Genomic DNA, 17,627 nt, shown 5'->3' on the forward strand with positions numbered 1-17,627 from the left:
CCAATCTCTTGGCAAAGGAATAGATTCTCATGTTTGTCCTGACTTGCATCTCCTTGACTATTACTGAAGTCGCTTACCTTTTTATTCATATATTGTTTTGATAACCAATAGTCCCTACAATGATTGATCCTGAGGTGTCTGCATATCCTCTGCTATTGTTTCTCTCACGTCTCCAAAGGATCATGAGTTTTGGTCTCAATGACTATGGCAATGTGGTGGGGATGGGCAGAAGGATCTGCACTGCCTGTGACCACTCTCTCTGTCTCTTCATTTCCAGACTCTACCCAGATGAACAACGCAGTGCCCACCTCCCCTTTGCTGCAGCAGATGGGCCATCCACACTCATACCCCAACCTGGGCCAGATCTCCAACCCCTATGAACAGCAGCCTCCTGGCAAAGAGCTCAATAAGTACGCCTCCTTGAAGGCTGTCGGTAAGTGACACTTTGTTTCTCCTCTCTCTCCCCTACTTATCTGTTCTTTCCAGATCTCTCTCTCCAACTTTGTTGTACTCTCTTTTCTATCTTTCTAATTTCTCTCTTTCTTCATCTATCTCTCAAAATCTGTCTCTTCATTTCTCTTTCTGTCTCTTTTTCTCTTTATCTATCTGTCATTCTGCCTATCTATATATTCTGGGTATCTCTACCTGGGATACAGTTTACTAAGGACCAGATCAAGACCTACCTTGCTGTGTGGGGCAGGATGGGTGAGCAAGGAGACATGATGGGACTTTCTCCTGGGGAGGAGGGTTTGTGTGCTTGTTCGGTCCCACTGACACCACAGCCCCTCCATCATCCACCATCTGCCCTGGTGAACCCTCAGGTAATCTAGACAGAATCCAGGACACTGGGTCTCTAAATGCCTTCTCCTTTAGTGGGTAGCATTTATTATCCACACAGTCATCCTATCTCTTAGAAGCATAACATCCCTATCCCAGGAAGCTTCTGCTTTTCAAGATGTAAATATTTACTGGGGTAAGCAGCCTAGAGCTATTAGTAACTGAGCTCTTATCAAGCGTAAGACCTTGCATTAGGCCTTTTATACACTGTCTCATTCTTACAGTGATCCAAAGATGAAGGCACAATTATTGTCCCAATTTTCAGATTAAGAAATAAGACCCAAGGAGGTTATTTTAACTTTCTCCAAATCGAGCAGACTGTGGGCAACAGAGCTGAGTTTTTTATTACTTTGTGTTTTTATTACTCTGGAGCCTATGCTCCTGCCACTACCCTCTCACAGCCCTGGTCTTCCTTCAGTCATTTCCTCCTCACTCGTACATGAGGGAGCATGTCAGTGACCCAGGACCCGCAAGAATGTACTCAGCAGACTTCTATTGAATGAAAGCAGCAGCCACAGCTAAGTCAGACTTTGGGCAAACATAAGACCACGTGCTTGCTTTTATTGTCAGCTTCTACCTGCAACTTCCAAGCCCCTCATTAGAGATGCAATGGGGGACACTAGCTGACTGATGCCAGTATGATGCCAGTTTATCTAATGGTGTTATACACTTGCACCAGAAACCACAGGGCAGACACTGTCATGTGTCTATGATGCTTGCCATGGTTGCCATGGTCCACAAACATCAGGCTCACAAAACAACCATAGTGGTGCCCAGCAAAGAGCCTGGCACATACTAGGAACTTAGTAAGTGTTTGAACCAGAACTTTATCTTTAGAAATTTATGTTCCCAGATCTCCTAGGACTTCTGGATGGAAACATTCAAAGAGGGGTTGAGCCAAATTTATGATACCAAGGATGGAGGTTGTGCAGACTGGCACAGGCTTTTCTAAATCTGAAGCTTCATAAGATCTTACACACCAATTCTCTATATTTCATGTTGAATTTCTATACCCATTTCAACCCTCATCTACACCCTATGACCACAGATTCCTCTGTCCCATATTGTGTGTTTGCATAGCATATGCATCTTAAGCATGTTCAAATAGACTTTACTAGGAAGGGATGAGGGCTGTTGCCTAGGAGAAAAAAAAGTCAGGGCATCTGTGCCGATATAACTGTGGAAGCTTCATGCACTATTTGGTGGCCTGCCTCCCTTTCTGATCCTTGCATTTAGGTAATAAATAGTGTCTGCTCTTATATTTGATTCTTTGTTTGGCACTAAAAAAATCACTCCAGATGTCTTTTTCTGTTTGAACTGGTCACATTACCTTAAAAAACTCATTTGTTCAATTTCGGCTCAGTGTCTCATGCCCTCCCCTCTTCAAAATCCATTATCTCTTGGGGTAAATAATGGATGGATATTAGCACAGAGTTCTTTGATTTCCAAGTTCAGGATTTATTCAGGGCCCTGTGCAGAGCAAATGTCTGCAGTGCAGTTGGAATTAAATTTGCAGTATGAAAATGTATTTAACACTCTTTGAATAATCCTTTCTTCTACAAAGGAAGAACTCCTGAAAATGTATGTTGAATGAATGAATGAACTTGTCTTTGACAAGAGTCCAACAATAGCATAGTCGGAAGGATGCAGCACCTCTATGTCTTCTAAAAACTGTAAAGGATCTCACTTGGGAAACGCTCCCCAATCCTGGATATGGTTGGTATGACCTTCTACTCCATCCTTTTTTTCTTATTATTACGGGAGTCCACAGTCCTTAGCTGAGTCACAGATGGTCTTGTGAACCTCTAGTGAGTGGAGGTCCAGTGAGGAGCTGACTGAGGGACTGCCTGACTCAATGGGTTACCAAGGAGTCCAGCGTCTGCCTGCACAAATGCCATGCAAATCCCATAATGAACATTCTTTCAAGGGTTCTTCATTAAGTCACAATATGACCATGGTGTGAATGATGAAATTCATGTCATTAATGAAATCATTACTACCCAGGGGAAAAGTTGTTTAAAAAATGGTTTGCTGTTAAAGACTCAGCAACCTCTGATAACCAGACTCGTTTTATACAAATATCAATTCATTAAATAAGAGGAGACTGAGGCTTAGACAGCTTTTAGAGTGAACTGCCAAGTTTAGAAATTCCTCTGAAAAGTAAATTTCTCTTGGTGGCTTTAATGTCCAGAACATCAAGTGGGTTTGCAGTAGTCACTGAAACTCTCTGATGCAACTTTCTTAATTTGAAAAATGAGGAAGCTGAATTATGTGGTCTCTAAGCTCCCTCCATTCTGATTTTAAAATTAGAAAATTAAGTAAGTCCACTCATTCTAGTTTTTAGAATACCTGTGGGCCAGCCTTTAAATTGTCGTGCTCATTCACTTTGAATCTTGGGGAGAAGAGGGTAGTAACTGTTGTTTTTTCCTTTTATTTAGTTTTAATTTTTTATTTGCTTGTTGAAATTACATTCATTTATGCTCAAAGAGAGCTCTTTTCTATCTATAATTTAGGAATTTGGGCATGTAATATCTGCTTATACATAGCATGTGACTACAGAATGATCTCTGTTTCCAAGGGCTTCACTGCCCAGTTATCGGTAAAAGATTACCAAACACTAGAGAAATGTCAGAGGCTAACCTCACTGGACTCTGTACAAGAATGAGCAATGCGATTGACTTACCATTTGTTCAGTTCATTCATTTATTCAGTCAATCATTCATTTATTCAATCCCCAAACATTTCATACGGTGTCCCTTTATTGCAGGTCTCACTGAGGCATGAACCAGGTCTGCCCCACTCATCACTGTATCCGCAGCATCTAGCACCATATGGGGAACTTGATAAGTGATCCCAATACATGTTTGTAAAACCAGTGAATAATACCATGTGATAGGCACCGCATCAAATCAGGTGCATGAGGGAATCAGCTAGGTGGCAGAATGTCACATGGCCTCTGCAACTGGTCAGGACTAAGTTTAAGATCTAGTTCAGGCGTTTTCAAATAATTGAAGAAATTACTTAACCTCCTGAAATCTCAGTTTTCCCATCTGTAGAATGAAGATAATAAAGTACACAGCTAATTGTTGTTGGAAAGATTTAATGATGTAGTGCATGGAAAGTGCTTGACCTGGTCTCCAGGCAGTTCTTAGTAAATTTTGCCACATATTAAAATCTCTAGACCAGAGTTGTTTCTTTCTCACATTTTTCTTTGAATCGTCAAAATAAAATGGTACCTTGATTAACATACAATTGCCCGGATTGCACTTTGAAGGAAATAGTTAGATCCACATCTTTCATTCATTTGGAAGGGAAAGACATGCATGAAAGCAAACTCACCTCGGGAATCTCATGAAGTAAACAAAGCAAGTAAGCCAACAGCACATGACTTTTCCAAGGACCAACAAAGAGGCAGCCCACACCTCTTTGTTCTCCCTCCTGGACGGCAAGGACCCTGCTCAGGTGAATGGCTATAGTCTATTAAAGGAAGATTCTGTTTCATTCAGTAAAACCTCCTTACTAAGTCAGAAATGTGGGTTCAAACATTTTAGAACTATTTTCCCTAAAGACTGAAGTTGAGAAGTGTTTCTTGTGATAGACGGAGCCAAAATATCACCTAAAATTTTAGTTAAGCACACAACTTCTCTGGCCTGAGCGACCCATGTGAGGGGTGGTTCCAATGTGAAGACCCACTTTATGGTTCCTCATAGGTCGGTGTTTACAAGACAGAGGTGTTTGTCAAAATATCTCCAAGTGTCACCTGATAGTTCAGAGAGGGGTTAATCCTGCTTCCAGAACTGGTGAAATACTACCTTGTTTAAAATTATAATTCCTAGTGGGCTTTGCAAACAGAAAATTGCTCCCACATTTCCATTTATCGCCCGCCCATTGGCCCCAAGTCCAGTTTTTCCTCAAGGTGTCTGAGAGTTTAAATCATTGGCTGCCAAAGGTTCCTGAGGATGGGCCCTTTAGACGCTTCACTGCAACTTTGGTTACCTAGTGAGAGAGACAGGATGAGCCAGCATGATTGATAAATGCTGTGGGACCTTCATTTTTAATTCAAAATTGTAACAAGAAAATATTTTCTTTTTTACGATTTGACAGATGATGGACTATTTTGCTGGAACCCTGTTACATTTTCCAATAGCACTTTTTAAAACCATAGCAACAGCACACTAAGACATGGTGGGACTTCCTTTGTCACTCTTCTTTTTGGTGTGAAAACCCTAAGTGATGCATAAGGACATCAACCGTGTACTGACCTCTGCTAGTTACTTTTTATTTTAAGATATGGCAGAAAGGGAGCTAGAACCACTGAACTCCCAAATACTACATATCTGTGTTAGTCTCAAGATTTTGCAGATGGGGAAAGTGAGGCTCCCGTATAGTTGAGTAAGTTTCCCAGAGTCACACTTTTAGTAGATGGCAGAGATGAGAGTCATATTCAGGATTGCCTAATTCAGAATCCTATGTTCTTTCTACAAAATGATGCTGTCATTTCATAGAAAGACAGCAATTTCTGGCATCAAAAGGACATAACAACAACAAAAAAGATGGAAGAAGCCCATTTTCCTCTTTTTGTAAGGGAAGACTTACAAAAACTGTTTTACATTAACTGTTTTTCATTGTTTGATGGCAAAAGTTTTCCCATGATGATGCATATAATTGAGATAAACATATTTAAAGTATACTCTAGTTGAAGTATAATTTACACATAGTGAAAGTACACAGATCATAATTTCATAACTTTAGAATAGTGTAACTACTGAAATATACATACCCTAGGGTAATCAATATCCCAGTAAGGGTAAGAAATATTTCCCTCTCTCAGAAAGTTCCCTCATGCCTCCTTCTCAATGCCTTAGGCCCATCCCTTTTTAAATAAGAATTTAACTTGCCATCCCCAAAATACTTATCTAATGTGCAGTAGTGCCACCAAGTACACAGTGAAACCTTAACTATATGTTTTGAGAGCCTAGGTGCTGTCTGATTAGGTGCCTTTATTAGCAATGGATTTATGAAATAAAACTCGTCATTGCCTTGCTGGAGCTAAGCCCTGGCTTAGGCGGTGGGACAGGGGTGACTCCAGCGTGGCTCCTGCCTTCAAGGCAAACTGATGGATTTGACTTGGGAGTGCAGTGGCTTCTTTGAGGTCAGTGGCTCAGTGATGGCCAGGCTTGCTTCCACCCACACAGGAAGATCTGGGGCCACATCACTATTTCCAGATGTCAATGACGTCGGCTTAGAGGAAGAAGAAACATGAAGTCATCTCAGGCGGGTCCCACTTAATTTTAACTTTGTCACTCTTTTCCTGTCACTCCAATTTCCCCTCTGCTGTGAATGATGAGGGTGTAGAGTTCATATCCGCAGGGGAAATGTGGCAATTTGAGCCTCCTTTGGCATGCCTGAGAGGTCAACCAGAAATGTTTAAATGGGGCCAGATTTGTGCCCTGTAATCATTCAGATCACACACTGTTCCTTTCGTCTGCTCTCAGCTGGCAGCCTGATGTATCTCTGGAAAATATGCAGAAATGTTAAGAACTTGGTCTGTCCAGGTAGATTCTTAAGAAAGAAAAGGGGAGCTGGTGGTGGACACTGATTGGTCAGACCTGCAGCCAATGAGCAGTAGCTGCTGCAAAGTCACGCGGGCAGGTTTGCCCTGCTTTGAGTAAAACCCTATCTTACAGAGAAAGTCTACCAAGGACAAGCATAGGTTGCATGCCAATAGCCATCTTTTACCTTATGAAAATGGTCCCCATGGGGTTCTGCTAATAATGTGAGTCCCTCAGTGCACATTCAGAACCTCTGAAATGGAATTCAATTTGGAAAAACTGATATATAACCACAAATTCAGGCATTATAGAATTCTCAGATGACCAGCTTAGCTTTTAGGGGAATTGGTGTACCTTAGGAAAAGTGACACCTTGGAGAAACTTGAATGCATTCATTCATTCAACAGTATTTTTCAAACATAGCGGCCACCCAGCATTTAAAGTTGCAGTCAGCAGGGTCTGCCCCTACCTTGAATTTGACACTAATAATGCATCTCCTCACCTTTTCAGGAGGGGGATTATGGTAAAAGAGGATCAAAATTTATCTCTTTTCAACAGAGTGTTGTCATTAACCAAAGTCACCTCAAGTAACTCAGATTTTTCTCTACTTCTTAAATAGTTGAGATTTAGAGCTAGTCACTGCCTAAGAATTCTCTCTCTTTCTTCACATTACTGAAAACATCTAGGCCTTTTGCAGGGGGCCTTCTTTTGAACCTCTGCAGGCTTTGTCTTGCAACTGCTTCAAGGCCTTGCAGAAAGAGGTGCTCATACTATTTAATTTGCACATTTGGTTTTTTGCCCTGTTCCCTGTGTCCCCTGAGGCCTGGCCCCCTTGGAGGCTCCAGCTGGGGCCTCCAGCAGCACCTGGGTGTGAGGGCAGAGCAAAACCAAGAAGCAAGAAACAGATCAGCATCTCTCAATTGTTATTTTTTAGGAAGCTCTGATGGTGACTGGGCAGTGGCGACACTTAAGTCACCAAAAGGTACCGTATGGCTTTTTCTAGCTCTCTTGTACAGGTGTTGTCAGATTTGATATTTATCAGTGAAAGCACAGAGAGTCCTGGTATCTGTCAATGACCAGTGCACATGTGTGTCCGTGTTGGGTGGACCTGCAAGTCCGTCTAAGTTCCAGTGTATAGGTGTTGTGTGTGTTTGTGTGTATGTGCATGTGTGTGTTGAGGGGGAGCCTGGTGTGCTAGGAGCCCATTGTTGAAGAATTACTACTTTGCACTTCCCAGTATATGTTGCCTGAAGGAAAATGTTACTCCCAGAAATCATCCCAGGTAAGACCTCCAGGAAATGTTGCTTTTTCTCAGAAAGCTACTTAGGGAAAATGGCAAAAGTAAATTAATGCAGGAAAAAAACACAACTTCTGAAGGAGAGATAAACAGAGAGACAAACATTCCCAGGGTCTTGGGAATGATTAAGCTTTTAGGGAACAGCACGCTATTTTCAACTTTCCTGATATAGCATCAAAAGTTAAGGAGCTGGTTGACCTGAGCCTGTTAACTAGCTGGGTGAGCAGGAGGAGGTAGCTATAGCTTGTTACCTCCCTACTGTGTGCCAAAATGCTATGTTATCATTTAATTCTCTGATGACCCAGTGGTGTAGGGTTACATTCCCCTTTGAAGATAAGGACTTGGGTATCTGAGTGAGCATGTCTCAATTGCCTGAAGTCACAGGGCTGCTAAGTGCTAGTGCTGTAATTTGAACCTGTGTCTGTCTGCCTGAGTGTAATGCCTAAGTTTCTTCCCACTGGGGTGTGATGGAAGCATATCTTTTCAGAACAGACCTGAGATTTATCTCCTCTTTTTCACTCCTGGTGCTTTGTTGGATTGGTTGTGGGGAGGCTGTAGCTAACCCAAAGAGGTGGAGGTAGAACTGTTTAGTGACCTTGAACGGGGGAAATTAGAAGACATTCCAGGACCCTAGGCAGGATAGTGGCACAACCCATTTTGTATTCTCAAAAGATAGTTCTGGTTTCCAAGTGGAGACTGGATTAGGAGAGAGTGGACTGGCACTGCTGACACCCACCGGGAGGTCCTCAAAATCATCCAGGTGGACAGTAACCTGAACCGGGGTGGGTAAAGGAAGGAGAGAAGAAAATAGAGTGGAGGGATAATTAAACTGTGGAGTATAGTGAATGACTGTGTGTGAATGGGGAGAAGGGAGCAGTGGGCCCACCAGAGGCTCACTCATCTGAGCCATCTGAGCACACCTCAGCACACCCTGGAGGGTTGTTAAAACCCAGATCCCTGGGCCCCACCAGAGATGCTGATTCACCAGGCCTTGGATGGTGCTCCAATGGGTTGAATTGCTAACAGGTGATACTGGGGTGATACCCGGGTGATCCTGATTCTGGGGTGATACTGATGTTGCAGGTCTGGGGACCACATTTTGAAAATCACTGCAGTAGAGAAATTTTGTTTGGAAACTAAAACCTTTTGCTTAGGTCTCCAGGTATCTTATGTGGGCTGAGGGTTCTGAAGAGGGGACTTTGATCACAGTCCCAGAGGCTCAGAAACAGCCTGAGCTCTTGGAGGGTGGGCAGTGAGAGAGGAGGGAAAGGGACTACACTGCATTCCCATGTCAGGGGACAGAGCTTTAGATCCAGGTGTCTAATGAGAGCCTCTTGATTACTCAGTTGTTGCCTTGAGGAGGCAGATTTTTGGGTCTTGCATTAAATAATAACTGTTCACATGTCAATGTCCATTTTTAGAAATGCAAACAATTTGGAACATGACAGACCTACTAATTTGAGACATAAACTTTTTTTCCCTTCCCTGTGAAAAACAAAGCCATTATGATTCCCGTGACAGCGTTTAGAGGCAGTCAGCACCCCTGGCCTTATATCAGCCTGTTGTTGTCTGATTCATTTAGAAAATAGTTCAAGTCAGGTCAAAAGCAAGGTCTTAGAAGCTGTTTTTCTACCCAAACTGGGCTAATTTCACCTGTACTGCTAAGTGCACCTTTATTTATCCTGCCTGCTAGAGATGAGAGAAGGGGGCTGAGTTCCCCGGGAGCCATTGATCTCCTTTAGCCAGTAGACCCGGAGTCCTGAATCTCTGTGAGGCATGATAACAAGGCTGGGGAGTTTGTACGGCTCCTGCCTCCCACACCCTCCCACCTTCTTGAGTGAGAGACATAAGCAGGGTGTGATGGGCTTAGCCTCAGACACACCTGTGTTTCAGCTGTGGCTCCATCATTTGGTATTCTTGTTACCTTCCACAAGTCACTCAACCGATCTGAGCCCCGAGTTTTTTGATCTATAAAATGGAGACAACACCATGTAAGAATGAGATGAGACACTGTGTATAACACATGTCACAGTGCCTGGCATATAGAAAGTATATATGCATGAAGGCCATTTCTGATATTATTACTATTATTATCAGGAGAATTAATGAAAGGCTCTGAAAAATCTTGTGGTAACAAAAACTCAAACTCTTTATAAACCATCATTTTCCAAACATAATTGATGTCTGATTTCTTCAGGAAAACCAGTTAGTATCTTAACACCCAGTGGCAGGAATATTGCTAGGAACCCACTTTGGAAACATGGGGAATGAGCAGAGAAATGGGCAGTGTTACCTGGGGAGGCTGGATAAGGAAGGAGTAGCTGTGAAGAAGAAAGGACAATGTCTCTCATGGTACAGGGTTTCTGCTTTTACCCACATTGACTGTAAGTCATTTTGGAAGTAACTCTATCAGCCAGGACAGGAAATGGCAAATCTTCAGAAGTGATCATAGAAGAGTACCAATTTGCACTCTTCTATGATCATCCTGAAGGTTTACCATGCAGGTCGCCCCCTAGTGGTCATTGCTGTTGCTCCACCCGTGTCCAACCTGGGGAACTCCTGGCATATTTGTTTGAAACCCAGGACAGAAGACACAACCACCTCAAGCCCACTGGACTCTCTTAATTAATATGAAGGAATGTCTTTTGAAACCTGTTCATTTTGCAAAATGAATCTTTGAACCTGACCTGTCCCTTAGTCTAGTGCTGCTGCGTTGCAACACTGAACTTAGGGGAAACTGCCAGCATAGTACTGTGATTTAATTGCTCTGGCTCTGATCGGAATCAGGCTGTATGCAAGCCACTCACATGCTCAGCACATCCATTTCTACCATTTCCAAAGCAGAAGCAATGATAATATCCATTGGGTTTGGAGGAGTAATTTTATGAAACAATGCAAGCATTGCATTTCAATGAAGACAATAAAGAAAATACATTTCACTCAGCTTTTCTGCTTTTGCAGATAAAGGAACTGAGTCCCCCTGAGGTAAATGATGTTGCTCAAAGTCACACAGGAGAATTACATCACACCCAGGACCAGGACCCAGGCTTCAAGAGTGGCTTAAAGACTTGACCCAAAATTACTAGAAATGCTTACTAGAAGTATAACTCTTAGGCCCACCCAGTCCTAAGGAACTGGAACCATTGGGTGAGGGGTCTCCACATTTTTTTCATTCATTTTTAAAATGCACCTCTGGATAATTTTATGGACACTGAAGTTTGAACCTACCTTTTTTTAAGACCCAATCCTAGATGCAAACATAATTTGCCCTTGAACACCAACTTTTACATGCCAGCATTCCTCCAGATGTGATTTTTTGTTGTTTGCTAAAATAAAACTGTTTCTTAGTTGGGGTTTGAGCTGGGGCTACAGCTGGAAGATAAGGTGCTGGAGGTGGATAGTCTTGGATTAGCTGTCTTACTCTACTACCTATTATCTGTGGCAGAATAATGTAGCAGCCAAATCACTTCATATCTCTGGGGCTTGGTCCTCATCTATCACATGGAAAAATGATATTGTCTTGTCACCTGTCTTAATTGGGTTTAAATGAGATAATGTTGGTAAAATGGCTAAAACAGTGTTTAGTACATAGTAGAGACTCAATAAACCTTAGTTATTCCTCTTTCCTAAGAAAAGTGATATAGTTTAGTGATAAACGTTCATCCAAGAGGTGCTACAGAAGATACAAGGCAAAGAAAATGTGTAAATTGGGTTACAGTTCTGTTGGAGTGCAGACCTCTTGGGGAAGAACTCATCTAAAAGCAGCCTTAAAACATTATTTCATGAAATTCAGTCTTTAGACATTTTCTAATTTGGGTTATTGGTTTGCTGGTGAGCTGGTACAGAGCAGGTGGGGGATAAGGAGGTGAATTTTTAAAATAAAAATCAAATCCCATCAGCTACTGAGTTCAGCCTCTTTTGAAAACCACACAGCAAGCACTGAAATTTTGATGAACTTCCTTGGGAACCTATAGCGCATGAAGTCAGTCAGTGGAGGAGATTCTTTGCTGGGTAGAAAATTCCATTGCAGCAAGACTGAAACAAGCATTTGAGTCATTTGAAAGTATGTCTCTCTGAAGCTAAGCCAGCTAAATCTCATTCATTTCAAACTTCCCCAACACCTTGCATGGTGCCCACAGCACATTGTAGATAGCCAACGTACACTTTATTAGTAAATTAGGAAGTGAAGTTGGGCATCCTGTTGTCTTTTCTGAAGAGGCACTGGGATATAGCAGCAAAATCAATCAGATAGAAGTCAGGAGAACTGTATTCTAGACCCAATGCTGCTTCTACACTATTGGTGTCCTTAAACCATAGTAGCTTCAGTTGCTTACACTATAAAATGGAAAATTTGGATCATTGATCTCAATAACCCTTTCTTTCTAAGTAAAAATCCCAGGCTTTGCTCTGATTGACTTGCTTTGTCATGTGCCCATCTCTGAACAAATCATTGTGATAAGGGCAATGATATGGATTTTTTTGTAGTCACTGAGGAATAGCTAGGAAGCAGAGGAGTAGAGGGGCTCTTCATCCAGATCACATAGACCAGGAATAGTGGAGAGGTGGATCCCTACCTTAAAAATTGGGGATCTTCCTGGAAATAGAGTAAATAAATGACCAGTATTTGTATCAGTTATCTCTTGCTCCAATAGTGCTGTGTAACAAATGACCTCAAACCTCATGGCTTAAAAATTCTTTAGCTCATCATTTATTGAGATCAGGCATCTTTGTGCCTATGATATATGCTGATGTAGGAGGTTCTTCTAGTCTCATCTGAGTTCACCCACGTATCTGGGAATTGGTTGGATATTGACTGACCTAGACTGGTTTTAACTGAAATAACCAAGATGACTTGACTCTGCTCCAGGTGTCTTTTCTCATCAGAGAAGGTAGCCCAAACATGTTCTCATGATGCAGAAGAGAGCAACCCCAAACCAGCAAACACTTTTTTAAACATCTGTTTCAGTCACGTCCACTTACATTCATTAGTCACATGGATGAATTCAGAATCCAATGGTGGGCTAACAAGATCCTCCTTTTGTGGGGATAAGTTTCAAGTTACATAAAAGGAGTGTGGTACAGGGAAGGATGCAGAGTTGAGGTTGTTCATGCATTAATCTAACACAGGGTCCTGAATATTAAAATTATCTGCTTAGGGATGGTCCTATGCTATAGCAAAATGGAAGGAGGTACATATGATTGAGGATAGTTAACTGATGCAGACCCTGGCTCGTGGGGTCCACCATATTATGAATGAGACACAAGACATTCACACAGACTACCAAGTCCTGTGGAGGAAAAGGGCGAGTATGGCTTTTCTCTCAAGGGGAGCAAAAAGCTGCAGCCTCCACTGTGACCAGCCTTTATTGGGTTTCTTGGCACATTACGTGATGATCCTCATTTTCTATGCACAGGTTGGGTTTAGGTGGTTACCTTTTATAGAAAACAAAGGAGCCAATGCCACTAATCACATCACAAAAGAAGGATATTTGCTGATGAAAAGGGAAAAGTAGTTGAATCAGTTACACTCATCTTTGGAAGGTTTCGCATGAATTTTAGGAAGTTACAGTAAGCACTTGCTGTCTCAATTCAGGGTGAGGGAGTTTTAACAAAAGCAAGTCTCAAAGCAGCCTAGGTACATTGCAGGCCTGATTCCCCATGGGAGAACCTATCCATGGGCGTGGGTCCTGTGTATCTCCGAGTGAGAGCTGGGCCCATGCCATGCAGAACCGTCTCCCACAGTTAACCCTTTCTTTTCTTTTTTTTAAAAGATTTTTTTAAAAGATTTTATTTATTTATTTTTAGAGAGAGGGGAAGGGAAGGAGAAAGAGGTAGAGAAACATCAATGTGTGGTTGCCTCTCATGTGCCTTCTACTGAGGACCTGGCTGGCATGGGATTCAAAGCAGCAACTCTTTAGTTATCAGGCCTGTGCTCAATCCATTCAGCTATACCAACCAGGGCTTAACCTTTTCTGCTTCATTAAAAAACTACCAGTTGGATAAAATTTTACCAGCTGGGAAAATTATCAGAAGACAGACCACACACTGAGTTTCTGAAAAGAAATATCTCTATCTATGGAACAACAATGCAGGATGCATGCAAAGGCAATGGATGAGTGCACAGTTTCCATCCAAGTCCTTCTGTACAGAGGGCATGGTGGTCAGCCATAGCTGGAACATGAGCTCATCCACCTTTGTCCAACAGTGTCCCCAAAAGTGGTGACTGCATAGCAGACTGCCTAAGGGGAGAAACAAAGGGCTTGAGGTTTCAGAGGCCTGTCAGCAGCAAAACATTGACCGAGGGCTCCCTGCAGCCACAACAGAAGGGCTCATGGTACAGCCTGGACAGCTTTGGTACAAACCTCCAGCCAGGCACTGTTTCAAAATCCTCTCCAACAAAGGCAGCAATACCTGCTGTTGGGAGACCTCAGGGTTAAGACAAAAACAGGCCAGGCTTCTGGACTCAGATTATCAGTTTTCTCTCTTAGAGAAACATGGCTTCAGGAAAGGTATGGGGCCCTGTGGGAAGAACCCAGAGCCCTGAACTTCATTAGGACCTGGTTCAAGTGTCATTTTTTTCCTACTTGTCTCTCTTCAGCAAGGCCCAGGACCAAGTGAAACAGGGCTAATTTTCCACAAATATGAATCTTCTCATCTCCTCCTTAACACTCTCCTTCCTGGGAAGCTACACTTTCTTCCTGCCTTTCTTGTTTCTGCCTGCTGAGACAGCCTCAGGAACCTGCACAGCTTTATAGAATATACTTCAAAAGAAGAGAAATACCTGGGTATTTTTTAACAACATGAACTGTTCCCCTTTTCACTTTTTAATTCAGCTTGTGAAGGAGAAAAAAAATGAGACCCAGAAAATATTCCTATGTAAGTGAAAAGTAAATACTGCCTTACTATACCAAAAGGCACCCAAATACAGTGGCCTAAAAGAAAGAAGTCTATTTTTCTTTCATGTTGTAGCCTCAAGGGTCCAGGTTGGTGGGGAAGCTCTGCTTCAGGTCATCACTCAGGGACCCAGGTTCCTTCAACATTGTTGCTCTACCTCCCTCTACCATACTATCCTTTTCTGCATTGTTAGAGTTGGTTGTTGGTATAGCCTGTGAAAACAGGGAAGGGAGAACACCCAAGGCAAGCAGTTTTAAACAAGGAAGGTGAAATGAAAATTGGATGCATCACTTTTACTAACATTTCATTGGTGAGAAGGTTAGCCACCTGGCCAAATTTAGCTTCTGAAAAGGCTGGGGAAATTTCTTTTGTAGCTAAGTGGCCAAACATCCAAGAAAAAAGGTAAATTATATATACATATACATACATACATACATATACACACACATATAGTTCATGTGTATTATATCCATATGTCATGTATGAATAATAGGAGATGGATGCTATTGTTTTGGTTGAATCAATATCCCATAATGAATCCCCTACTGTGTATATAATGTTAAATGTAAATGCATATATATCCTATATGAATATTCATACACACACACAAACACACACACATACACACACATATATATATATGAGTCATAGGATACATATGTAAAAGGAGAGTCATTATGGGGAAATGGTTCATACAGTTATGGAGGTAGAGAAAGCCCCATGATCTATTGTCTGTAAGTTAGAAATCAAGGAAAGTTGATGGTATAATTCTAGTCTGAGTCTGAAGACCTGAGGACCAGGGGAGCTGATGTTATAAATCCTATTCCAAAGGGCAGGACAAAACCAATGTCCCAGCTCAAACCTTCCTGCCTTCTCAGGCAGGAAGGACGTGCATCCTCCTTCCTCTGCTCTTTGTTAGATTAGATGATGCCCACCTACATTGGAGAGGGCAGTCTACTGAGTTCACCATTCAAATGCTAACCTCACCTAGAAAAACCTTCACAGATACACTGAGAAATAATGTTTAATCTAGACAACCCATGGGCCAGCCAAGTTGACATATAAAATTAGATAGCACAGACCAGATGATCAGAAGACAAACACCCTACCCAGTTCTAATATTTTAGAGAATACCATTGGAATTGGAATGTATTCAGTGCTTTTCTCCCTTCACCAAATGCATATTATGGTACCCCTACTCTGTGCCAAGCACTGGGTTTGATGTTGGGGATACAAGTGTGAGCAGAGTGGATATGATCTCTTCCCTGATTGGAGTTTATATTCTAGTCAAGGAGGCCAGACAATACACAGTAATTAAGTAAAATAATTTCACATAATGATATGAGTTAAGAACATATTAAAGTAGGGGGAAATGATAAGAGCAACTGGGATGGGGGGCTCTGTTTTGATTGGGCTATCAGGAGGAATTTTCTAAGGAAGTGACTTTTGATCAGAAAAACAAATGACAAGAAGGATCCAGATATACAAGCAAAAAGAAGAACATTGGGCAAAACGAACAGCAGGAACAGGGTTCAATGGCAATGAGATGAAAAGCTAGCTTGTCATGTTCAGAAGCAGACAGGAATCCTGTATGAACTGTATTGAATAGTGTCCCATCCAATCTGTGTCTCCTTGGATCCTCACAATGTTGACCACATTTAGAAACAAGGTCTTTGCAAATGTAATCAAATTAAAATTAGGTCTCACTGGATAAATGTGGGTCCTAATCCAATGTCTAGTATCCTAATAAAAAGAGGGAAATTTGGACACATGGACACATACACAGAGGACCGCCATGTGGTCAGAGACAGACTGGAGTGATGCAGCTACAAGGCACAGAATGCCAAAGATCACTGCATCCACCAGAAGCTGGGAGAAATAAGGAAAGACCCTTCCATAGAAACTGTAGAGGGAGCTTGGCCCTGTTAACACCTTGATTTCAGATTTCTGTCCTCAAGAACTGTGAAAGAATAAATTTCTATTGTTTAAAACCACCTTGTTTGTGATGATTTGTTATACTAGCCCCATGAAACTAATCCACTCTGTGATGGGTTCATAATAAGTGTGGAAGAGATGAACGTGGACAAGTAGCCAGGGGCAAGGTCATATAGACTTTAGGGGCCACTGCAGATAACTTGCATTTTATTCATAGGTGTGATGGGAAGATTAATCACTTAATTTCCACATATTCTTGGACCAAAGACAGGGACAAATGAGGAACGGGAAAAACTTTGGTTTGCTTACCAGGGAAAATCCATCAACTGAGACCCAAGAATATCACCATGTGAGAATGAGCTGTAGGAACCCCTCCTTAAGATATCTTTGGCCCAAGGAAAGATTGTAGGTGGGAGGCCACCTGCCAAGACCCTCAGATGTGCAACTTGTTTTGAAAACTGGTTATTACCTTGACTGTTTCATTTCCACAGAAGCAAGGCCCCATCCCACCTCACACCTGTACAAGTGTCTGCTGCTAATTAAGAGAGAGACAGATGGAGGAAGGTACAGTTTAATTTTACACCCTCAATTCCTTCAAAGCAATTGGCTCATTGGAAGGAAAGCACCTTTTTCATTCTTTCTTCCTCTTTTTAAATGAAGAAAAATCAAACTGGAGAGAACCAGTGTTGTTGAAAGACTCACACATCTGTTTCCTGGTCAGCTTGTTAGCCATCTGCCCATGAGGTACCAGGGCTGATTAGGTTAATGCATTTATTAATGGGGCTTACAAGGCTGTTCAATGAATCTGCTATTTTTTTCCACAAGGAGCTCTTTTAATATACTAAGACAGGGACCACACTGCACAGAACCAAGAGTGTGCATGTCAGCACTTCTTTCCCCTCCCCTGGGGCCAGAGCAGGGATGACCAGAAACACTGGAGAGAGGATTTCAGAAAATTGCCTTTCCTAGTTATGGGAACAGCTCCCCCATCATCGACCATAGTCTTGCTGAAATATTCTTGAAAATAACTCTTTGAAGGACAGTTTTGTGCCCCAATCAACACATCTGTGCCTGCTCCTCACTTTTCTAAAACATCTCAGAGTCTAGTGGAT

The 17,627-nt window shown here is 42.1% G+C and overlaps 1 protein-coding gene across 2 annotated transcripts in view; it reads left to right on the forward strand.

The window, feature by feature from the left end:
- Positions 1-17,627, forward strand: part of SHISA9 (shisa family member 9) — a 280,843-nt gene that overhangs the window by 256,405 nt on the left and 6,811 nt on the right. Inside the window, exons 3-4 of one of the 2 annotated variants that reach the window (XM_045819718.1) lie at positions 278-433; positions 7,324-7,371. In XM_045819718.1, the coding sequence (XP_045675674.1) occupies positions 278-433; positions 7,324-7,371 (204 nt within the window). The remainder of the gene's footprint in view (positions 1-277; positions 434-7,323; positions 7,372-17,627) is intronic. The other variant, XM_045819720.1, reaches the window with a different exon arrangement.

The sequence above is a fragment of the Phyllostomus hastatus genome, unplaced genomic scaffold, assembly GCF_019186645.2.
Source record: "Phyllostomus hastatus isolate PE091 unplaced genomic scaffold, TTU_PhHast_1.1 phas_scaffold_385, whole genome shotgun sequence".
Lineage (NCBI taxonomy): Eukaryota > Metazoa > Chordata > Mammalia > Chiroptera > Phyllostomidae > Phyllostomus > Phyllostomus hastatus.